The following is a 23,176-nucleotide window of genomic DNA, read 5'->3' on the forward strand; positions in this document are numbered from 1 at the left end:
CCCAAGCCCGGGCTCCTTCCGCCGCGCCGCCGCTTCTCCATTAAACGCTTCCCGGGTGCCCGTACCGGGCGCCGGGGGCGCGTGCGGACGGGACGCGACGCAGGTCCCCGTCCCCACCTGGGGCTCGCGTTCTACCCCCGGGCCGCAGACGAGGAAACCGAGGCCCGGGGAAGGGAACGACCCGCCCGGGGTCGCCCGGCAGGCAAGGGCCGGAGGCGGGACGGGTGCCCGGGGCCGGGCCCGCCCGGGGCCCTCCCGGGTCCCCCCGGGGCCCGGGCCGCCGCGACCTCGGCCCGCCGCCGCCCCGGGGTCCCGCCGGCCGCCTCCGCGGCAGTGCGACGGTTTAAACGGTTCCACGCCAACGGTTTAAGAGCGCAGAGAGTGCCAAATTACATGTAAAATAAACAATGCCACACTGTGAAAGCCGCTGGCCGCGAGGCCTCGGACGCGAACAAGACCCTCTTTATTACCGCAGCCTTTCGGAGGGAGTCAAAGCCGGTCCCCGCCCCGCGGCCGAGCGCGAGGGCCGGGGGCTCCTCGGCGCCCCTCCGGCGAGCCTCCCGGCGGCCGCCCCCGGCGCCCCGCGCCGCCGCCGCCCCCCCCCGGCCCCCCGGGGCCGCCGCGGCCCCCACATCGGCCCCCGCGGCCCCCCCGCCCGTCGAGCGAGGGACGGGGCCCCCCCCCCGGCTGCGGAGGTCACCGTGGGGTCCGGACGGGGAGGGGAGGAGGAGGCGGAGGTCACGACGGGGTCGGAGGACGCGCCGGCGGGGGGCGCCGGGCGCTCCCCCTCCTCCTCCTCGAGCCCTCGGGGGCGCGCAGGCAGCGCGCGTCGCGGGGGGGAGCGGGGAGGGGCCCCTGGGGAGCACGACCCCGACCTGGCCCGTTCTCGTCGCCGCCGTCCTCGTCCGCGGTATCTACCGAGCGCTGACGAGGCGCTCGGGAGAGTCCGACACAACGGGTGGACACGTCCCCGTCCGTGAGCTCACGCTCCGAGGGGGAGACGGACGCTCCTATGAATGAACGGCCTACCGTCTCCGACGTCCGGCCGCGCGCCTAAGTGCAGTGGGGTGGAAGGTGGGCCGAGATCCGGCGCCCGGGGGTCCCGGAGCCGGCGGGCTCAGCGGGCCGGGCACGGGATCCCGATCCCCGTTTCGCCGCTCGTCTGCTGGGGACCCGGGCGAGTCGCTTCCCCTCTTGGGCCTCGGTTCTCTCCTCTGTCCAAGGGGAGACTGTGAGGGCCCCACGTGGGACGTGCACCGCGTCCGACCCGATCCCGTCTACCCCGGCGCTGGCGACGGCGCTCGCGCAGAGCGGGCGCTCAAGGGAGGCCGTAAAAGGAGCGGGCCTCGGCGGGCGCGGGCGCCGGGCCGCCCGCGGCCACGGCCCGCCGCCCGACCGGGGACGGGTCGCTTCACTTCTCTCGCTCGAGCGGCGGGGCTTAGCCGAAAGACCCGGGCCCGGCCGGGGGTCGTGGGTTCCGATCCCGGCTCCGCCACTGGCCTGCTCCGACCTCGGCGGGTCACTTCCCCTCTCCGGGCCCCGGTTCCCTCATCTGTGAAAACGGGGATTAAAAAACGCGAGCCCCGCGGGGAACGTCTCATCACCCCGTATCTCCCCCGGCGCTTAGAACAGTGCTCCGCACGTAGTGAGCGCTTAACAGGCACCACGATTATATTATTCTCTGGGCCTCGGTTCCTCATCGGTAAGACGGGGACGAAGATCCCCGTTCCCCCTCCCGCTCGGACGGCGAGCCCCGGGTGGGCCGGGCCCGACCCGATCGTCTCCCGGCCGTTGCGAAGCCCGGCGCGGACCGAGCGCCTCAGAGCTACCGCCGCGGCCGTCACCGCCTCCGGCCGGGACCGGGCCGGAGGGCGCGCTCCTCCTGGGCGGTCCCTCGGGGCGGGGAGGGAGAGGGGCCCGGGGGGTCCGCCGGGCTCCCCGGCTGCCCCGCTCACCCCACGGCACGCTCGCTGTCCATCAGGAACGATAAAAACCGGCGGCGTCTGTTAAGCGCTCGCTGCGCGCCAGGCGCCGCGCTAAGCGCCGGGGAAGATACGGGGTCGTCGGGTCAGATACAGTCCCCGTCCCCCGTGGGGCTCACGGTCTTCGTCCCCCTTTTCCGGATGAGGGAACCGAGGCCCAGAGACGTGAAGCGACCCGTCCGAGGACCCGCGGCAGACGGGCGGGGGCCGGATGGAGGCCGGTCCTCTGACGCCCCCCGAGCCCGGGCTCTTCCCGCCGGGCCACGCCGGTCCTCCCGGCACCGGACCGGGCCGGGGGGGCCCCCGGTCGGTGGAGGGCCGGGGACGTCCGGCAGACAGGTGGGGTCGGGCGAGACGGCACAGACACGGGCGTCTCCGACGACGGCTCCTCTGTCTGCGGCCGCCGGCCGCCCCGGGCCGGCTCTCGCCGCTCGAGGCCCGGACGGGAGCGGGACCCGCCTCCCGGCCCGCCCCCGCCCCGGACGGGCAAGCCCCGGCGGCGGCGGTTCCCGCCGAGCGGGCGGGACCCCTCTCTCCCTCTCCCGGCCCTTCCCGGCACGGGGTGGGTGCCCGGCCCGGGTCCCGGGGAGGGCGGGGACCGCCCGGCCCCCCGCCCCGGGCCGCCCCTCCGGATCCTTCCCCCGGGGTGGGGCGTCCGGCCCCCGCCCCCGGGACCCTCCCGCCCGTCCTCCCGGTAGGCCCCGGCTCCCCCGGCTCCCCCCCCTCCCCCCGCTCCCCGGCCCCGCTCGGGGCCCCGGGGTCCGCCCGGCCGCGGCGCCCGGGCCGCGGGCCGAGCTCAAGCCGCCCATGTGAGCGGCCAGGTGGCCGGGGAAGCCTGGCACGGCGGCCCAGGGGAAGTCGTTACTATAACACCCGGAGCTGCCGCCTCCAGCCAATTTCCATGTTTGTTTTTAAGTTTGCCCGAAAGGCCACGAGTGGAAAAATGAAGTCAGGAGCCCCGGCCGGCCGCGGAGCGGGGCGCACCTGGAGGCCCCGACCGAGACCGACCGCCTCGGACCCCCGGCGGGGGGCGCGGCCGAGACCCGCCGGGCCGCGGGGGAGGGGGCCCGGGGGCTCCCCGCTTCCCGGCCGGGACCCACGGCTCCAGAGGGCCCGGGCGGACGGCCGACCTCCGGCCGCCCGGGGCCGGGGCGCGGGAATGCGATCCCCGACGGTCCCGGGGGCCGGGAGCGCGGGAGATCCGGGGTCCACCGGTCCCCCGCCGGACGAACCGTTCCCGGCGGGGTCTGTCCCGCTCCGGGCCCGGCTCCCCCAGAGTCCCGTGGGAGGGTGACACCCCCTCCCCGCCCCCCCCCCCCCCGGCTCGGTGGTCGGGCCGCCGAGAGGAGGCCCGCGCCTCGGGTTTTCGGCCCCGGCCCGACGCGAGAGCCCCCGGCTAACCCGGGCCTACCCTTGCCCTCCCGGCGCGGGCCCCGGTCCGTCCCACCTTCCCGCCGGAGAACGCCGCCGCTCCCCCGGCCGCCCTCCCCGGGCCCCCCCGCGGCCGCACGACGACCCGCCCGCCTCCCGGCCTCGCAACCCGGCGAGCCGGACGCCGGTCCGAGGCGGCGGAGCGGCGGCCCCCGCTCTGGCCGGCCGCGGGCCGGGGGGAGGGGTCGGCGCTCGCGGAACTTCCAGGAGCGACGCAGGTTTCAGGAGGGACGCGGACAGCCGGAGAAGCGGGGCGCCCCGGCCCCGGAGGCCGCAACCGGCAGGGGTGCGGGGCGGGGGAGGGCCCACACCCAAGGGACCCCACCCCCCGCCCCCCGCCCCGCGACGACGCCGCACGCCCCGGCCTCCCGGCCGGGGGCCGCCTCGGAGCGGACCGCCGCCCCGGGTGCTCGGGGCGGCCGGACCGAGGACGAGAGGTAGCCGGCACCCGGCCTCGGGGACCCCGCGACGCGGCGGCCCGGGGAGACCCGACCGAAGGAACGAGGGGGGGCGGATCCAGAGCTCGGAGGGGCGATCGGCAGGTGGGGTCCGAACAGGTCGCCCACGAGGCCCGGGCGGGAGGGGGGCCGATCGGCGGCTCGGGGGAAGGAGGGTCAAGGGCGGGGGCGGTCAGGAGGCGGGCGGGCGGGAGACGGCGAGGGGCGGCACCCGTCCTCCCCACACGGGGACGCCCGGCGCCGGGTCCGGGCCCGGGCAGGCGGGCGGAGCCCCGGATCGCGCCCGTCGGGCCGCCTTCGGACACCCGGGGGAAACACCCCCGCGGCGGGGCCCGCTTCTCGGGAGCCGCCGCGGGGCCCGGCTCTGTCCGTTGCCACCGTTCTCGCCCGCCCGTCTCCCCCGATTAGACCGTAAGCCCGTCGAAGGGCGGGGACCGTCTCCATCTGTTACCCGTCTGTACGTACGAGCGCTCGGTACGGTGCGCCGCACGCGGTAAGCGCTCGATAGATACTACTGAATGAGACGACCCGACCGATCCCGCCCCGCCCACTTGTCTGCCGTGGGATCTCGGACAAGTCACTTTAACTTCTCCGTACCTCAGCTACCTCATCGGTAAAATGGGGACCGAGATCGCGGACGGGGACCGCGCCCGACCCGGTTTCCCGTCTCCACCCCGGCGCCCGGTACGCTGCCCGGTACGCAGGAAGCGCTTAACGGACACCACGGTTACCACCGGGCGCTCGGCACGGTGCTCCGCACACAGCAGACGCTCCACGGACACGACCGAGCGAACCGATCGGGAACGGGGCCGGCCGGGGGCGGGGCCCGGGAGGCCGCCGGCGCCACTTACCCCCATGACTCGGCCACGCCGCTCCACGTCCTCCCACATGAAGTGGACGACGGTGCGGCACATGTACTTCCCGGCCCGGCCTTCCTGCTTCATCCGGACCAGGCACATCCTGTGCGGGACGGGCGGGGGGGGAGAGAGACACAGCGGACCCACGTCAGCGAACGCCCCCCTCCCCGCCCCACGGCGGCCCCCCCCCCCCCGCCGCACCGGGACCGGGCGCGTCCCGCGGAGGGCCGGGGGGAGACGCCGCGGACTCACGTCGGGCCGCTCCCCCCAACCCGCCGCGGCCTCCGCCCCTCTCCCCCGGCCCTCCTCCGCCGTCCGCGCCCCCCCGCCCCGGCCGCGGCCTCCCCGCTTACCCCGGTGTCCTCCCGCACGGATAAGCTATCCGAGGGCGGGGAGCGCGTGCGCTCTACCGAACCCTCCCAAGCGCTCAGCCCGGGGCTCTGGACGCAGCAGACGGTAGGCTCCCCGGGGGCCGGGCGCCGGGTCTGCTGATTCTCGGGCACTCTCCCGAGGCTCCGGTCGGCGTTCTCGACACGGAAGACCGTCAACCCTCGGAGGGGAGGGGTCGTGCCCGCTAACTCTACCGAACCCGCCCGAGCGTCCGGCCCAGCGCTCTACACACGGGAGACCGAGCCGACGCCAGCGCGCGCGCGCGCGCGCTCCCGAGGGCTCCGTCGGCGCTCGGGACAAGGGCGACTGAGCTTCCAGTACCTAGTCAAGCTACCGGACGATCCCAAGTGTTCAGCCCGGTGCCCTGCACGCGGTCAGCTCCCGGGACGGGGGGGGCGGACATCGCGTCTGCCGACCCTCCCGTCCTCTCCCGAGCGTGAGGTCGGGCGCCCCGCACACAGCGGACCGCGAGGGTCTCGGAGGGGACGTCGACCACACGGCGCGCCCCGGTAAGCGCTCGCTAAGTCCCACCGGCCCGTCGAAGGATCGGCCGAGAGGAGGGAGGCCCCGGGGGCTCGGGACCCCCGGGAGCCCCCCGCCGGGCCAGCCGCCGGCCGGGGCCCTCGGGCGGGGCCGGCGTCTCCTCCGGGGCGGTCTTCCCGCGGGCCGGCGGATGACGGACGCGGCCGGCCCGAGATCCCCCCCGACGGGGCGTAACGTGAGACCGGAGGGAGATTTTCCTGGCGACGCGTGTCGCGGACCGAGAGGAAAAACACCGCCGGAGGCGTTAAATGTTTTCCCCCGGGGGGGGGGGGAGGCCGGCCGGCGCGGCCGAGGGGCCGCGGAGGGGCGGGGGCGGGCCGACGTCAGCGGGGCCGTCCGCGCGGGGCCGTCCGCCGGCCTGCGGCGGGGAGAACCGCGGCTCCTCACAGCTCAGACCGCTTTTACGTAAATGTCAAACGTTCCTAAAACAGCGCCGGGAGAGGCCGCTTTCCGTGCCGGCTGGCGGGGGCCTCCGAGATAGCGGAGGCCCGGCTGACGGGCGGCGGAGGGCGGGGGCGGCGGGGCCCGACAAATATTAGCTTCTCTCCGGGGCGGGAGCTGACCTTTCGTAAAAAGCCGGCCAGAAGACGCCGCCGGTCGGCGCGATGAATGGCGCCGTGTCACGGCCGAACAAAGTGGCGTTTCACGGGCCCGGTGCACCTTGCGGCCGGGCGGGGGAGGGCAGCGGGCGGGAGGGCGGCCCCCCTCGGGGGAGACGCGGCCCGGACCCCTCGCTTACCAGAAGTGCAGCAGGGTGATCAGGAACCAGGAGTTGAACGTATCCGGCATCTGACACCCTGGGACGGAAGGGCCCCCGGTCAGGCCGTCCCCGCGCCCCCCCCCCCCCGCCGCGTCCCCCGCCCCCCCCCAAGCCCGACGCGGGTCCCGCTCCCACTGCTCGTCTGTCGTCGGGGGAAGACGGAAGCGAGGACCGCCGAAACAAGACGGGCGGGCCGTGGGAGGGAGAGGGGTCGGGTGGTCGAGGGTCGGGGTCCGCGGTGGCCGGCGGGGGCCGGAGAGGGGTCTCCCGGCCTCGTCCTAATCCACCGACCGGACGCTCCCAGGTCTCGCACCCCGCCGGGGCGGCGCAGGCCCGGGCGGGGTCCCGGGGGCCTTCCGTTCCCCCCGACCCTGCTCGGGGGAAGAGGCCGGGGGGGGGAGGGGTTTCGGTTCCCGGAGCCTCAAGCCGCGGGGAGGCAGGGGGAGGGGGACGGAGGGCCCGAAGCCGCCGGGGGGGGGGGCCTCGAGGGCGGGAGGAAGAGAGGAGTAGGGGACGCCGGGAGGGGGCCGAGCAGGGGTCGGCGGGGGGTGGGGGGGAAGGAGGCTGGGCAGGGCGCTCCTGCCCTTTCGGGGAGGAGGCTGCCAAGGAGAAACGGGGGCCACGGAACCAAGAGCCGGCCGTCCGGAGCGAGCCGGGCTCCGGGAAGGAGCTCGCGGGCCGCCGGACGCGCTAGACGTATAAACCCACCGAGGGCAGGGAACGCGTCCGTTCTACTGTGCTCTCCCGAGCGCTCATCACGGCGCTCCGCACCCAGCAAGCTCGCGATCAATGCCACGGCTGCGGGGCCGAGTCCGGCCGAGGCGGGGTCGGGCGGGGAAGGGGGGCACGTTCCCCCGGCGGCCCCCCTCCCCCGGCCCCCTCCCCGGCCCCGCGGGCGGAGACCCCCGGCTCCCGCCGGGCCCGCCCCTCGCTTACGCAGAAAGAATTCCTCGAAGTCCGTTCTCTCGACGCAGCTCGTGTACATGCGCAGGGCGGCGATCTTAATCTTCTGCACGGAAAGCGCCCGCCCAGGTCAGCCCCCGGCCGGCCGGGGCCGGGGGCCGGGCGCCGTGGACCGGCCGGGGCCGGGGCCGGGGTGAGGCGGGCCGGGGGGGCGGGACCCCTGGGACGTTGGCTCCCTCGGGGGCCCGCGCCCGCCCGCCCGGAGGGGGGCTCGCCCGGAGACGGGGAAGGGAAGCGCCGTAGACCGTCGGCTCCACGCGGGCAGGGAGCGCGTCGACCGGCTCGGTCACTCTGGGACTCTTCCCGGGCACCCGGCACGGGGCCCCACGCGCGGAAATCCCTCGCCGGATTTCCCCTCGACTCCCCGCCTCCTTTTCCTCCCCTCTCCGGTCCACGGCTTCGCCCCGCCGCCTGGATTGTTTCGCCTTCCCGAAAACCATCCAGCGGCGGCCCATCCACCACGGGCGTCGAAGAGAGACCCCCTCACCGTCGGCGCTAAGGCCGCTTCGTCGGGTCTCTCCGCCCCTCTTCGCCTCCCTTCCCGAACCTCCCGATCCCCTGCCCCCCTCCTCCCCCAACGGCCTGACCGCGTAGTGGGTCGACAGAATCGAAACCATCAGGCCGTGGTCTCCCTACGAATGTCCCCCGCTCCTCTCCGGTCTCCGCCCCATTCGACTCTCCCGGTATTCCCCGCGCTCTCTCAAGGAGAGGATTCTCGCCTCCTCTCCGAACGCCGGCCCCTCCGCCCGCGCTTCCGACCCCGTCCCCTCCGCCCGCCATCTTCGCTCGCTCTCGGGCGGCTCTCTCCCCACCTGCTCTCGCGCCCCGCGGCTCCCTCCGGTTACCACCTCTTCTCCCCCCTACCCTTCCTCTCCCAAGTCCCCGGGCGAGTCGTTCACGTCCCTCGTCTCCGGTTCCCCTCTTCCGATTCTCCCTCGACCCCTCCGACCCGGCTTCCACCTCCTTCGCGGGCCTTCCTGACGAAGCCCTCCCTTCCTCTTCTCCCACCCCCTTCTGCGTCACCCTGACTCGCTCCCTCGATTCGTCCCCTCCCCCCGCCCCGCGGTACTTCGGTAGATAGCCGGCAACTTATTCACTGAGGTTAACGTCTGCCTCGCCCTCCAGACCGGAAGCTCGACGCGGGCGGGGAACGCGCCTACCCTTTCGTGCCGCGCGGCGCCCCGCCCTCGGTGAGCGCCCGATAAATACCGCCGACGGGGACGCCTCCCCTCGCTGATCTACTACGGCCCGGGCCACCCGCTGCGCCGATGCCAACCTACCCGCTCTACCTGCGCCTCATCCGGTCCACGGCTGACCCTCTACCCACGTCCCGCCTCGTATCTGACAGAGCGTCCCTCTCGCCGCCTTCGGAGCCCTCCAGAGGAGAAAAGGTCTCCTCCGAGAGGCCTTCCCCGACCGAACCCTCATCTCCCCTTCGCCCTCCCTTGTGCCTCGTCTACGCGCTCGTCTTAGGCATTCGCCACTCGCCCTCCGTTCGGCCCCACGGCGCTTCGGTCCGTATCCTAAAACCCCGGCCGTAATCTCTTCTAACGTCCGTCTCCCCCGTAAAGGCTCGGCTCCCCGTGGGCCGGGGTCCATTCCGCTAACTCGGCTGTTTCGTGCCCTCCCGAGCTCAGCACGAGGCTCCGCGTAAAGCGGGGGCTCGATCAATGCCGCCGACCGCACTGAGTGAACTGGGGTCTTCCCGTCCCCTCCCTCTTCTGCCTCTTCCCGCTCTCCGGTCCGCTCGGCCCCCTCCGCTCCGACTCCCTCCCGCTTCCTTCTCCTTCCACCCGTTCCCCACATCCGCCCCGGCCCCGGCCGGACCGTCGGCTCCTTGAGGTCGGGGACGGTGGCCGCCCGCTCTCCCGGACCGTCCTCCGCCCGGCGGACCGTCGGCTCCCGGGGCACGGGGATCGCGTCCGTTCACTTGGTTGAACCACCTCTCCCCGGAGTGCTCAGTTCAGGGCTCCGCACCCAATAACCAGTCAACCGACCGGCGGGTCGATTTTCTGACGCGCCCCCTCCCCCGGCGAGCGAGAGCCGGACGCCGGGGACGGAGGGGGCAGGCGGTCGTGCTGGGAGCGGGAAGAGGACAAGGAAGGGGCCGGGGGGGGGGGGGGGGCGCGCGACAGGGAGCGGGAGACGGGGGCCCGAGCTGGACCGTGGTGGGACAGCGGGCAGGTCTCTCGCCGGGAGCGGGTGGGCGGAGCGGCGGGCGGGAGCCGGGGGGGGGGGGGGGGGCGGGGGAGGCGGAAGGGGGCGGAGAGGCCTTACCCAACGGCTGTACTTGAGGGGGCCCGTGAAGCCCATGGCTTCGATGATCTTGGTCAGCGGGCCCACCTTCTCCTCCGAGGGCCGCACGGAGTCCTTGGCGGTGAGGAGCTGGAGGGCCGACCGGCGGACGCAGAGAGGGACGGGTCGGGGAGGGGAGGGTCGGGGGGCATAATAAGAAGAACAACGTCGGTATCCGTTAAACGCTTTGCCGAGCGCCGTTCGGAGCGCCGGAGGAGATACGGGGTCATCAGGCCGTCCCGCGTGAGGCTCACGGTCTTCATCCCCCATTTTACAGATGAGGGAAGTGAAGCGCAGAGAAGCGCGCACGGCTGACGAGCGGCGGGGCCGGCATTCGAACCCGTGGCCTCCGACTCCCGAGCCCGTGCTCCTTCCGCTGAGCCACGCCGCTCCTCGAAGGGAAGGGAAGGAAGGAGGCGAGCGGCTGCGTTCCGCCCCCGAATCCCAACCACCTCCCCTGGTTTGCATTTCCGTCCGAAGCCGAAGACGGACGACTCGCGTCCGCCTCCCCCGCTGGACCGGGAGCTCCGCGACGAGGGCGGGGGCCCGGGTCCCCCGCGCCAAGCAAGTCCAGTAGGAACTCTACGGCGGGCCGCGCGGCCCAGCGGAAAGAGCCCAAGCCCGGGAGACGGAGGACCCGGCTTCCAATCCCATCCCCACCACGGGTCTGCTGACCCGGGCGGTCACTTGACTTCTCTGCGCACCGCACACGGCGAGCGCTCAACCGACACGACCGGACCGATCTGCAAAATGGGGACCGAGACCGTGAGCCCCACGTGGGACACGGACCGTGCCCGACCCGATCCGTCCGTATCCACCCCGGGGCCTCGTACGGCGGCTGGCACGCGGGAAGCGCTTAACCAATACCAGATTTATTACGAGCACCGGTGTCCCCTCCTGGACGCCCAGGCGCGGACGCCCGCTCGACCCTCCCGGGGGATGGGCCGACTTTCCCGACACCCACCCGTTCTCGGCTTTCGAGGCGCGCAGGCCGCCGCCCGTCCGGGGGAACCTCTGCGACCGGGGCTGGCCGACTCTCCGGCTAGCCCCGCCTCACGGCCCCCGCTCGCCGCGGGCCGTCCCCGGGCCGCGGAGGGAGGGGAAGGCCGGCCCCGGGGTCGGGAGCGGGGAAGGGCCTCCCGAGGGGGACGGCGCGACCCCGGCTCCGGGGTACCCGAACCGGGGAGTCCCCCGGAGGGGAGGCGGCGCTCACCTGGCCCGTGCCGCGGTACGCCTTCCGCGGGGACGCTCCGAGGCTCGGCGGGGGGTGCCCGGGCCCGGCCCGCTGCAAGGCAAGAGAGACGTTGGCCCCCCGGGGCCCGGAACGCGTTGGCCCGGCCGCGCTCCCGACCGCCGCCGTCCCCCTCCCGTGACGACGACCCCGGCGGTCGCCCGCCGGCCCGGCTCCGCTCCCCCCCGCCGGGGGCGGCCCGCGGGGTCGCTTCGGCCGTGGCTCTCCCTCCCCGTCCGGGTCCGCGGAGACGTGCGGCCCGCGGCCCCGGCCCCGGGACCGGCCCTCCCGTCGGACCCTCCCCGCCGGCCCCCTCCCCCTCCCCGGGGCCCGCGTCGCCCCGGCGAGGGCGCCTGGCCCGCCCGCGATTCCGGTGAAGGGCACCTCCTCCTCCCCACCCCCGGCCGGACCCCGGACCCTCCTCCGGGTGCCCCGACCGGATCTCCCAAGCCGGGGCTCGGCGGGGGTCCGGGCCGCGGGCGGCCCACGGGGAAGCGGGGCCCGTCCGCCGCCCGCCCTCTCCTCACCCACAGCGGGGCTGCGGGAGGGCGGAACCGAATGGGGAAACCGAAACGACGTCGACGGATGCAGACGCGGTCGACGGCGGGCCCCGTCCCGTCTGAGAGATCGATCCGTCGGTCGACGGTCTTTACTGGGTGCCCGCCGGGCGCCCGCCACCCTGCCGAGCGCTTGGGTGAGTCGGTAAAGGCAGCGGACGCGATCCCAGCCCCCAGGGTGGTGAGGGTCTAGGGCTGGGAGGGGGGGCGCTGGGCAGAGAACCGGAGAAGACGCGCCCAGGAGAACGGATGGGTGGACGAGGACGTGCTCAGCCAGTCGCCCTGCCCCCCGACGGCCCGGCCCGGCCCTCCCTCAGCCCGGCGTAGCTTCTCAGTCCGTCCCTAAAACCCGTGCGGCTCCCGGGCCCGGAGCCGCGGGCCGGCCCGGCCGGAGGTCGTCCGCCCTCCGGGACCCCCACCACCCGACGGGCCCGGGCATCGCCACCCGCCCGCTCCCCCGGGGCGCCGGGTCCATCCGTCCGACCAGCAGCGGGGTGGACGGAGAAGGGGCCCGGCTCGACGGCTGGAACCCGGGCCCGGGAGTCAGCGGGTGGCGAGTTCTAATTCCGGCTCGGCCGCTGGCCGGCCGCGCGACCTCGGGCGACTCGCTCCACTCCTCCGGCCTCGGTTGCCCTCGTTCGTTAAACGGGGACTAAGAGCGCCAGCCCCACGCGAGACGGGGACGGCGTCCGCCCTAATCGACCCAGACCTACCCTAGAGCTTGGAAGGGTGCTCGGCACGCGGTAGGCGCCGAACGTTTCACCTTAACGTCTCCCCGTCTGGACCGTAAGTTCACCGGGGGCAGGGGATGCGTCCGTCCCAACCGCACTCTCTCCGACGGCTTAAAACATTCATTCATTCGATCGCATTTCACTCGTTCATCCTGTCGCATTTACCGAGCGCCTCCCGGGTGCGGAGCACCGTACTAAGCACCCGGAAAGTACAATTCGGCCATAAAGAGAGCCAGTCGCCGCCCACGCTGGGCTCGGAGTCTAGAAGCGGGGAGACGGACGTCAAACGGGCATCGGTATAGATGAATAAAATCAGATAAACGTAAGCGCCGCGGGGCGGGGGGAGCTGGGGCCGAGGGAGTGAGTGGAGGGGGAAGGGAGGGGGAGCTGAGGAAAAGGGGGTTTAGGCCAGTACGGAGCCCCGCAAATAGGAAGCGCTCGATCGATACGACCGACCGGACAGACAGGTACCGTGATCGTCACCCCCGTCGCGAGCGACAGAGGACGGGGACGGGAGAGCCGAGGGAGAGGGCCCGGCCGGGAGCGGGTCCGGGGGGGAGCGTGAGCGGGGGGTGGAGAGGGAGGAGGGGGCAGGCGGGGAGGCGGAGAGCCGGGGAGGCGGACGGGCGGAGTGCTCGCCCCAGCCGGAGGGGAGGAGGGAGGGGGACGGGGCGACCGCGCCAGGCGCCCGAGGGCAAGCCCCACGAGGTTCTGAGCGGTGGGCCCGTTGGCCCCGGCTTCCAGCAAAGCCCCCACGCACGCCTCGGCGCGACCACGGGTCGGCCGGGAAGGGAACTCCCGAACGGCACCCGTCTCCCTTCTCCCGCGGGACCGGGAACTCCCGCTCCGGATCCGGGCCGGAGAGGAGGGAAGAGGTCGACCCCCCCCCCCGGCGCCTGGGTCGGCGGGACTGTCGGTGGAGCGGGGTGGGGGGGGGGGGCGAGCGAACCGGAGGGCGGCGGGGCCTACCTGAGGTGGGAGCCAGAGGGGTCTGCTCCACGGTCCCGCCGGGAGGAGGGGGGTCCGCAGGGCCGGGTGACCGCCGCAGGCGGCCACCCGCAGGGGGGCCGAAGGGCGACTCCTCTGGAACGAGACGAGACCGCCGCCCTTTAGGGGTCCGAGGGGCAGCACCGCCGGGCCTCGGGGCGGGAGGGCCCCCGGGACGGCCGGTCCGACCCCCGGCCCCGGGAGACCCCCGACCCGTCCCCGGTGGCTGGGCCGCTGCTGTCGAGTGATGACGATCACAGTAATGACGCCGCCGCTGGTGTCCGTTAAGCGCTGGGGGAGACGCGGGGGAATCGGGTCGTCCCACGTGGGGCTCACGGGTCTTAATCCCCACTTTGCAGAGGAGGTAACTGAGGCACCGAGAAGGCAAGCGACCCGCCCGGAGTCACACAGCTGACGGGCGGCCGAGCCGGGATCCGAACCCACGACCCCCGACTCCCCCAAGCCCATGCCCTCTCCACCGAGCCACGCCGCTTCTAATGACGACGACGTCGGTATCCGTTAAGCGCTTACTAGGTGCAGAGCACCGCTGTGAGCGCCGGGGGAGATACGGGGGTCCTGGGGTCGTCCCACCCGAGACTCGCGGTCGATCCCCGTTTTCCAGACGAGGGAACGGAGGCACGGAGAAGTGAAGCGACCCGCCCACGGTCACCCGGCTGACGGGTGGCGGAGCCGGGATTCGGACCCGCGACCTCCGACTCCCAAGCCCGGGCTCTTGCCACTGAGCCACGCTGCTTCTCTAGTGTTTTGTATCGTTTGTATTCACGTCCGTCCGCCCCTCGGCAGACGGTCCGCTTCTTGCGGGCAGGGAACACTGCCACGCCGTACTCTCCCAAGCGTTCGGCACAGCGCTCCGCGCACGGTAAACGCTCAACGATCGCAAACTGACCGCCGTCCCCTCCTCGGTATCCCCGAGGTAGAGAAGCCCGGAGGGTGGAGACGAGGCTGTCACAGGAGAAGCGGCGTGGCCTGGTGGGCAGAGCCCCGGCCCGGGAGTCTGACCCGGGTTCCGATCCCGCCTCTGCCGCCCGCCTGCTGGCCGACTCTGGGCAAGTCACTTCTCTGCGCCTCAGTCGCCTCATCTGTAAAACGGGGATTGAGACCACGAGCCCCACGTAGGACGGCGGACCGTGTCCGACCTAGTCGGCCGGCGTTCGCCTCGGCGCTCGGTGCGATGCCTGACACGCGGGAAGCGCTGGACCAACGCCGTGACGAAAACCCCCCCAGAGCCCCCGACTATTTGGATCTAATGCTAGAACGCTGGTATCTGTTAAGCGCTTACTATGTGCCGAGCGCTGGGGTGGACACGGGGGAAATCGGGCTCACGATCTTAATCCACGTTTTACGGACGAGGTAAGGGACTCGATCGGACTCTTGTCTTGCCCGACCCGCTCCCGCTCCCCCTCCCCTCCCGCTGCGTCCCGGCTTGCTCCCTTCCCTCCCCCGAGGAGAGTTCCGGGCAGAAGACGGGGGTGGGAGCGGGAGAAAGGTGGGGAGAGGGACGAGAAGGAAGCCCACCCCAGCCTCCTGCCCGGAACTCTCTCCTCCGGGAGGCCCCCTCCGACTACTCTCTCGTCTCCGCGGTTAATACAGCCCCTCGTCCTCTCCCGGCTCCCGGCCTCCCGGCCGGTCTCCCGGCCTCCCGTCTCTCCCCGCTCGGGTCCGTCCTTCACACTGCTCCCCGCGTCGTTTCTCTACGGAAACGTCCGGGCCCCGTTTCCCTCCTCCTCCTCCTCCTCCTCCTGCTCCGGCGGTCGCCCGTCCGCCGCCACGTCGCGCGGAAACGCCTCGCCGTCGGCTTTAAGACCCGCGTCCCTTTGCCCCCCGCCCGCCTCACCTCGCTCCTCTCCTACCGCGGCCCAGCCCGCTCGCTCCCGTTCGCTCCCGGGGCCAACCTTCTCGCCGTCCCCCGATCCCGTCTGTCCCGGTGCCGGCCCCTCGCCCGCATCCCGCCTCTGGCCTGGAATCCGACGACGACGCGCCCCGCCTCCGAGGCCTTATCGGAGGCCCGTCTCCTCCGGGACGGCTTCCCTAAACCCCGCTTCCCCCTCCTTCCCCTCCCTTCCGCGGCCCCCCGACTCCTTTATTCATCCTCCTTCCCGGCCCCACGCCGCTCACGTCCGGATCTGTCGTCTGTTTCTTTCCGATAACGTCCGTCTCCCCCGCTGGGCTCTGAGTTCACCGTGAGCGGGGAACGTGTCCGGCGCACTGTTACGCCGCCCTCGCCCGAGCGCTCAACACAGTGCTCTGCGCCCAGAAGGCGCTCAGGAAATCCGTCCGATCCCGGCCCCCCTCCTCGGCACCTGGTAGAATCAGCGCGGCCTAGTGGCCAGAGCGGGGGCTTGGGAGTCGGAGGTGGTGGGTTCGAATCCCGCCTCCGCCGCCCGTCAGCTGTGTGACTCTGGGCCGGTCACTTCACTTCTCCGGGCCCCGGTGACCTCCTCCGGAGAATGGGGATGAAGCCGGAAGCCCCGCCCGATGACCCCGTATCCACCCCGGCGCTCAGAAGGGCGCTCGGCACACAGCGGGCGCTCAAGAAAGACCACGATTTTATCACCACCCTCGGAGCCCGGGCCCGAGAGCCAGTCCGCCTCTTGTAAACCGCGTGACCTGGGGCGGGTCGCTTCTCCGCGCCTCAGTTACCTCACCCGTGAAACGGGGATCACGACCGCGGGCCCCGCGTGGGCCAGGGGCCGCGTCCAACCCCGTCGCCTCGTGTCCGCCCCCGTGCTCGGTCCGGCGCCTGGTACGTGGTAGGCGTTTAACGGGTTCCGCAGTTGGCGGACGTGGCTTTTCTTCTCCGTGCGCTTTCTGCCTCGCCTCGGTGGTCCTCCGCCCGCCGCCGGCGCGGGGTCCCGTCCCGTCCCGTCCCGCGGGGCGGGCCTCCTCGCCGGCGTCGCCCTCCCCGCCGCCTCATCCCTCGGCGTCTCTCGGCTCCCGCGCCGCCGTCCGGGCCGGGGCCGCTCCGGGCCGGCTCGAGGGGCTCCGGGCGGCCCCGGCCCGCGACGGCGGCCTCTCCGGCGGCTGGCTTTCCTCGCTTCCCCCGAACCAACCCGGCGGTTCCTCGGCCCGCCGGCCCGGGGTCCGGCGGACCTCGGCCCTCCCCGCCCCCGCGCCCCTCCTCGACTCCTGCGTCGTCCGACGGGCCTACTCAGTCCCGAGCGCTCGCACGGTGCTCGGCGCACAGTGCGTGCTCCCGGAAAGACCAGGTGCGGCGTGGCCGAATGGGAGGCCGACCGAGTCCTCGTCTCCCCTAGTCACCTCCCTCCCGTCCCCCGAGGCGACCACGCTCCCGTCCGGATACCCCTTAAGCACCTCGACGCTCACCCCGGCCCCCCGGCGCTCCGCGCGCGAGCCTGGGCTTGGGAGTCGGAGGACCTGGGTTCTAATCCCAGCTCTGCCACGGGCCCGCTGTGTGACCTCGGACGAGTCACAACTTGTCCGCGCCTCAGTTCCCTCATCTCCGAATTGGGGATTCGATATCTGTTCTCCCTCCCGGTTAGACTGTAAGCCCCCTGGGTGAGCGGATTGTCTTTCACCTGCCCCGGTGCTCGGCACAGTGCTCGACCCACGGGAAGCGCGTAACCGAAACTCTGTTACTCTTAGGAAGGGCCTGGGAGCCGGAGGACCCGGGTTCTGATCTCGGCCCGGCCTCTCGCCTGCCGTGCGACCTCGGGTAAATCGCCTAACTTCTCTGCGCCCTACTTTCCTCACCCGTAAAACAGGTTCTCCCTCCAACTACTGGGAGCCCCACGGAGGGACAGGGACCGTCAGACCTCACCATCCCAGCTGACGACGACGACGCTATTTGTTAAGCGCTTACCACGCGCCGAGCACCGTCCTAAGCGCTGGGGCGGATGCGAGGCCATCAGGTCGCCCCACGTGGGGCTCGCAGTCTTCATCCCCATTTTCCGGATGAGGAATCGAGGCACGGAGAAGTTAGGTGACTTCCCCAGAGTGGCGGAAGAGCCGGGATTAGGACCCACGCTACCCCAGCGCTTAATTCAGTGCCCGGCAAACAGTAAGCGCTTAATAAATACCACTATTATTAGCGCCGCCCCCCACGGATAACTCTCCAAACCCATCACATCAACCCACGGGCCACCCCGAAGACTTACACCCGTACTTCTTCTCTGCCTCCGCTCACCTGTTCGTTACGCCCGATCGACTGTTCGATCCGCTTATTTATCCTGATAAAACCCACCGGCCAGTATTTTAACATCCGTCTCCCCGGTCGGGGGGTCGGTTTCCGGTGGGTGGGGAAACGCGTCCCGCGTGCCCGTCGCGCTTTCCCAAACGCTCCGTTCGGATCCCGGCGCCCAGTGAGCCCCGCTCAGTTCACGCCCGGTACCCGGTGGGGCCCATTCTGTACAGTCCCGGAATCCGGTGGGCACCGAGGACGACGGCTGGCACGGGAGGGGCACCGTTCAGGGGAGCCCGGGCGCCCGACGGGCACTCGGTATAGCGACCGACACCCGGTGGGCGACGTTGGGTTTGGAGGCCTCGAACCCGCCCCCCGAGGCCGCCGTCTTCCCCAGGCCAACGCTCCGGGTCGGGGGCGGCGGGGCTTCTGACGGGTAGAGTCCGGGCCCGGGAGTCGGCAGGACCCGGGTTCCGATCCCGGCACGGCCGCTCGCCTGACACGTGACCCCGGGAGAGGCACCGAACCGCAAACTGGACGGGGATCGAGCAGTCGTCACATTTGTCGAGCACTCGGGCGCGCGCGCGACGCCGTACCGAGCACCTGGGAGGGTACGGGGCAACGGAGTCGGCGGACACGGTCGCCGCCCGCGACAAGCTTACGGTCGCGAGGCGAAGGCCGACGTTAACGGGAATAAATGAGCTGCGGATAGAGACGCGAGGGCTGAGGGCGGTGGGGAGAATAAGGGAGCAGATCTAAGTGCCCGGGCAACACAGAAGGGAGTCGGAGGAGAGGCGGGCTCGGTCAGGGAAGACCTCTCGGAAGAGGAGGAGGTCTCGAAGGTGGGAAGGGTGATCGACGGGCAGGCGGTCGATCGCGTTTATCGAACGCTTCTTGGGCTGAGCACTTTGGGAGGGTTCGGTTTAATGACCTCACAGATGCGTTCTCCGCCCACAGCGAGCTTACAGTCTAGAGGGGGAAACGGACATTAATCTAAATACGTAAAACGACAGATGAGGACAGGAGGGGGGTGGGGCCGGGACGGGCCAAGGGGGCGAGTCGGGGAGACACGGAAGGGAGGGGAAGGAAAGGAAGAGAGGGCGTAGTCAGGGAAGACCGTCGATAAGGCTCCGCAGGAGGGGGGGAGCGAGTGTCTGTCGGATAGGAAGAGGGAGGGCGTCCCGGGCGGGAGGCGGGCCGAAGGCCGGCGGCGAGACAGACGAGACGGAGGGAGAGCGAGAAGAAGGTTGGCGCTGGAAGAGCAGAGCGTGCGGGCCGGGCTCCAGCGCGAGGTGAGGCGGGAGGAGGCCGGGGGGGTTGGGGGCTTTTAGAGCTGACGACGAGGAGTCCGATCGACGCGGAGACGGACGGGCGACGACCGGAGTCTCTTGAGCAGGAGGGACACGGGTCCCGAACGCTTCTGCGGAAAAACGATCCGGCCAGCGGGGTGAACTTCGGACCGGACGAGGCGGGGAGGTCGGCGAGGAGGCCGGCTGGGACGGGCACCAAGGAGGGAGAGGAGAGGCGCTCGGGTGGACGGGGTAGGACGGAGGGGAAGGGCGGATCTTAGCCGCGTCGCGAGCGTCCGACCGACGGGATTTACCGACGGACTGAAGGCGTGGACCCTTAGCGTCCGGCGGACACGAGGAGGGAGGGCGGGCCGGGGGCGGGACCAAGACCGGGAGCCCCGTGTGGGACACGGACCGGGTCCGGCCCGTCTGGCTGGGGTCTACCCCGGCGCTCAGTACGGTGACTGGCCCACAGTAAGCTCCGTAACCGATATACTGGACTCTCCCACGCTCTCAAGGCAGCGCTCTCCGCGGGCCCGCTGTGGACGGGGATCGTCTCCGGCGGCCGACCCGTGCTTTCCGGGCGTTTAGGACGGCGCTCCGCACGAGGTAAGCGCTCCATAAATACCGCTGAAGGAACGGCAGGCGCTCCGTAAACGCCAGCGACCGATCGACGAGCGCTCACGAAGACCCTGGGTCGCTCGCGGGGGGCCGGGGGCAGCGCCGGGGCGGAGGGGGCGGTTCGACCTGTCAGCTGTGCGACTCTGGGCAAGTCACTTAACTTCTCTGCGCCCTCGGTGACCTCATCTGTACCCCCTTCCCCTCGCCCCGGCGGCTGTATGTATTTGTACGCATTTATCACTCCATTGTATTGACGACGTGCGATTCTCTACGGTTCTATTTATCTATTTCGATGCTACGGCTGCCTGACTACTCGTTCTGTTTTACCGTCCGTCGCCCCCTTTAAGACCTTGAGCCCGTCGTCGGGCCGGGACGGTCTCCCTCTGTTGCCGAACTGTCCATTCCAAGCGCTCAGTCCAGTGCTCTGCACGTAGGGAGCGCTCGATAGATACGATTTATTTATTTTACTCGTTGAGAAGCGGCGTGGCTCGGTGGCAAGAGGCCGGGCTCGGGAGTCAGAGGTCACGGGGTCGAATCCCGGCTCTGCCACCGGTCAGCTGGGGGACTGTGGGCGAGTCACTTCTCTGGGCCTCGGTTCCCTCACCTGGAAAACGGGGAGGAAGACCGGGAGCCCCACGTGGGCCGACCTGATTCCCCTGGGTCTCCCCCAGCGCTCAGGACGGCGCTCTGCGCAGAGTAAGCGCTTAACAGATACCAACATTGTCATCATCCTCTGGGCCTCAGTGATCTCATCTGTCAGATGGGGATGAAGACGGTGAGCCCCACGTGGGACCACCCGATGACCCTGCATCTCCCCCAGCGCTTAGAACGGTGCTCGGCACAGAGGAAGCAGCGTGGCTCGGCGGCGGGAGCCCGGGCTCGGGAGTCTGGGGTCATGGGTTCGAATCCCGGCCCCGCCACTCGTCAGCTGGGTGACCTCGGGCGAGTCACTTCACTTCTCTGGGCCTCAGTTCCCTCATCTGGAAAATGGGGATGAAGCCCGTGAGCCCCACGGGGGACGACCCGATTCCCCTGTATCTCCACCAGCGCTTTGAACAGCGCTCTGCACGTACTAAGCGCTTAACAGATACCGACACTATTATTAACAGATACCAGCACTACAATTACCATCTTCTGGGCCTCAGTGACCTCATCTGTCAAACGGGGATGAAGGCCGCGAGCCCCACGGGGGCCCACCCGATGCCCCTGCATCTCCCCCAGCGCTTAGCCCAGTGCTCTGCACGGAATAGGCGCTTAACGGACACCAACATTACTATTGACGAATACCAACACCATTATCATCCTTCTCTGTGCCTCGGTGACCTCATCTGTAAAACGGGGATGAAGACCGTGAACCTCACGTGGGACCGCCTGATGACCCTGTATCTCCCCCGGCGCTCGGAACAGCGCTCTGCACCTGGTAAGCGCTTAACAAATACCACCATTATTATTAACAAATACCAACACTGTTATTATCGTTCTCTGCGCCTCAGTTCCCCCATCTGGAAAATGGGGATCAACTGTGAGTCTCACATGGGCCAACCTGATGACCCTGGGTCTCCCCCGGCGCTCAGAACAGCGCTCGGCACCTAGTAAGCGCTTAACAAATAACGACGTCACTCTCATCATCCTCTGGGCCTCAGTGACCTCATCTGTCAGACGGGGATGAAGCCCGTGAGCCCCACGTGGGACCACCCGATCCCCCCGGGTCTCCCCCAGCGCTCAGAACAGCGCTCTGCGCAGAGTAAGCGCTTCACAGATACCCACACGATTATCACCATCCCCTGGGCCTCAACCATCTCATCTGTCAAACGGGGGTGAAGACGGTGAGCCCCACGGGGGGGGCCCACCCGATGCCCGATGCCCCGATGCCCCGATGCCCCTGCATCCGAGAAGCAGCGTGGCGCAGTGGAAAGAGCCCGGGCTTTGGAGTCAGGGCTCGTGAGTTCGAATCCCAGCTCTGCCACTTGTCGGCTGCGTGACTGCGGGCGAGTCACTTCACTTCTCTGGGCCTCCGTTCCCTCATCTGGAAAATGGGGATGAAGACTGGGAGCCCCACGTGGGACGACCCGATTCCCCTGTGTCTACCCCAGCGCTTAGAACAGTGCTCTGCACATAGTAAGCGCTTAACAGATACCAACATTACTATCATCATCTCCCCCGGCGCTTAGCCCAGTGCTCTGCACGGAATAGGCGCTTAACGGATACCAGCATTATTATTAGCAAATGCCAACACCATCATCATCGTCCTCTGTGCCTCAGTTCCCTCATCTGGAAAATGGGGATCGACTGCGAGGCTCACGTGGGACCACCCGATGCCCCTGCATCTCCCCCCGGCGCTTAAGCCCGGTGCCCTGCACAGAGTAAGGACCTGACCAAGACCCACACGATTATCGCCATCCCCTGGGCCTCAACGATCCCATCTGTCCAACGGGGGTGAGGACGGTGAGCCCCACGGGCTCCGCACCCAGCAAGCGGGGCCCGCGGCGGCCCGGCCCGCACTCACCAGGACTGCCGCCAGCGCCGCCATCTTCCCTCCCCCCTCCCGCCCCGGAAGCACTTCCGGGTCGGGAGGGCGCCACTTCCGGCCGCCTCCTTCCCCGTGGCCAAGGCAACCGGGCGGTGACGTCACCGCCCCCGCCCCTCCGCGCAGGCGCCGCCCGCGCCCTCCCTGGGGAGAGGCCGGGCGCACGTGGGCCTCCCACCCTTCAGCCCCAATTGACCTTGGTAGTTGTTAAGCGCTGGGGGAGACACGGGGCGAGGAATAATCCTAATAATGATAATGTTGGGATCTGTGAAGCGCTTCCTAGGTGCCGAGCACCCTTCTGAGCGCTAAGGGAGACCCAGGGGAATGGGGTGGTCCCACGTGGGGCTCCCGGTCTTCATCCCCATTTGACGGATGAGGGTCACTGAGGCCCAGAGAAGTGAAGGGACTTGCCCACCGTCACGCGGCTCAAAGGAATGAGATGTTGCCATTCGTTAAGCGCCGACTATGTGCGGAGCGCTGTTCGAAGCGCCGGGGGAGACACAGGGTAAAAAAGAAATGAGATGTTGGTATTTGGGGAAGCAGCGTGGCTCGGTGGAAAAGAGCCTGGGCTTCGGAGTCAGAGGTCACGGGTTCGACTCCCGGCTCTGCCCCTTGTCAGCCGTGTGACCGTGGGCGAGTCACTTCGCTTCTCTGGGCCTCAGTTCCCTCATCTGGAAAATGGGGATGAACTGTGAGCGGCACGTGGGATAACCTGATTCCCCCTGTATCTCACCCAGCGCTTAGAACGGTGCTCGGCCCATAGTCAGCGCTTAACAAATACCAACATTATTATCGTTATTATTATTCGTTAAGCGCTGACTATGTGCGGAGCACCGTTCTAAGCGCTGGGGGAGACGCAGGGTAAAAAATATATAAGATGTTGGTATTTAAGGGCTGACTGTGTGCGGAGCGCCGTTCTAAGCGCTGGGGGAGATACGGGGTCATCGGGGTCTCTCCCACTTGAGGCTCAGAGTTAATCCCCATTTTACAGATGAGGTCACTGAGGCCCAGAGAAGTGAAGTGACTCGCCCCCGGTCACACAGCTGACCAGGGGCAGAGCTGGGATTCGAACCCACGACCTCTGACTCCCAGGCCCGGGCTCTCTCCACCGAGCCACGCTGCTCCCCCATTTGACAGAGGAGGGAACTGAGGCCCAGAGGAGGGAAGTGACTTGCCCAAGGTCACCCAGCTGACAAGCGGCGGAGCGGGGATTAGAACCAGAGAAGCAGCCGCGACTTGCAGAGGAGCAGCGCGGCTCGGTGGAAAGAGCCCCGGCTGGGGAGTCAGAGGTCATGGGTTCGAATGCCGCCCCGCCGCTTGTCTGCTGGGTGGCTTTGGGCAAAACACTTCACCTCTCTGGTCCTCGGTGACCTCACCTGTCAAACGGGGTCGAAG

General features: G+C 70.3%; 2 protein-coding genes across 2 annotated transcripts; one reads left to right on the plus strand and one right to left on the minus strand.

The window, feature by feature from the left end:
* The first annotated feature begins 2,193 nt into the window (after positions 1-2,193).
* LOC114806164 (elongin BC and polycomb repressive complex 2 associated protein) lies at positions 2,194-3,854 on the plus strand. The gene is made up of 2 exons (XM_029049542.1): positions 2,194-2,308; positions 2,899-3,854. Exons 1-2 carry the CDS (start codon positions 2,194-2,196, stop codon positions 3,852-3,854), a joined length of 1,071 nt encoding a protein of 356 aa, XP_028905375.1.
* Positions 3,855-4,043: 189 nt separating this feature from the next.
* LOC114806165 (ubiquinol-cytochrome-c reductase complex assembly factor 1) lies at positions 4,044-21,795 on the minus strand. The gene is made up of 8 exons (XM_029049543.1): positions 21,761-21,795; positions 13,168-13,281; positions 10,893-10,964; positions 9,662-9,769; positions 7,358-7,430; positions 6,401-6,458; positions 4,723-4,831; positions 4,044-4,166 (listed from the first exon to the last, which is right to left on the minus strand). Exons 1-8 carry the CDS (start codon positions 21,782-21,784, stop codon positions 4,044-4,046), a joined length of 681 nt encoding a protein of 226 aa, XP_028905376.1. The 5' UTR covers positions 21,785-21,795.
* Between the last annotated feature and the right edge of the window lie 1,381 nt (positions 21,796-23,176).

The sequence above is a fragment of the Ornithorhynchus anatinus genome, chromosome 21 (genome assembly GCF_004115215.2).
Source record: "Ornithorhynchus anatinus isolate Pmale09 chromosome 21, mOrnAna1.pri.v4, whole genome shotgun sequence".
Classification (NCBI taxonomy): Eukaryota; Metazoa; Chordata; class Mammalia; order Monotremata; family Ornithorhynchidae; genus Ornithorhynchus; species Ornithorhynchus anatinus.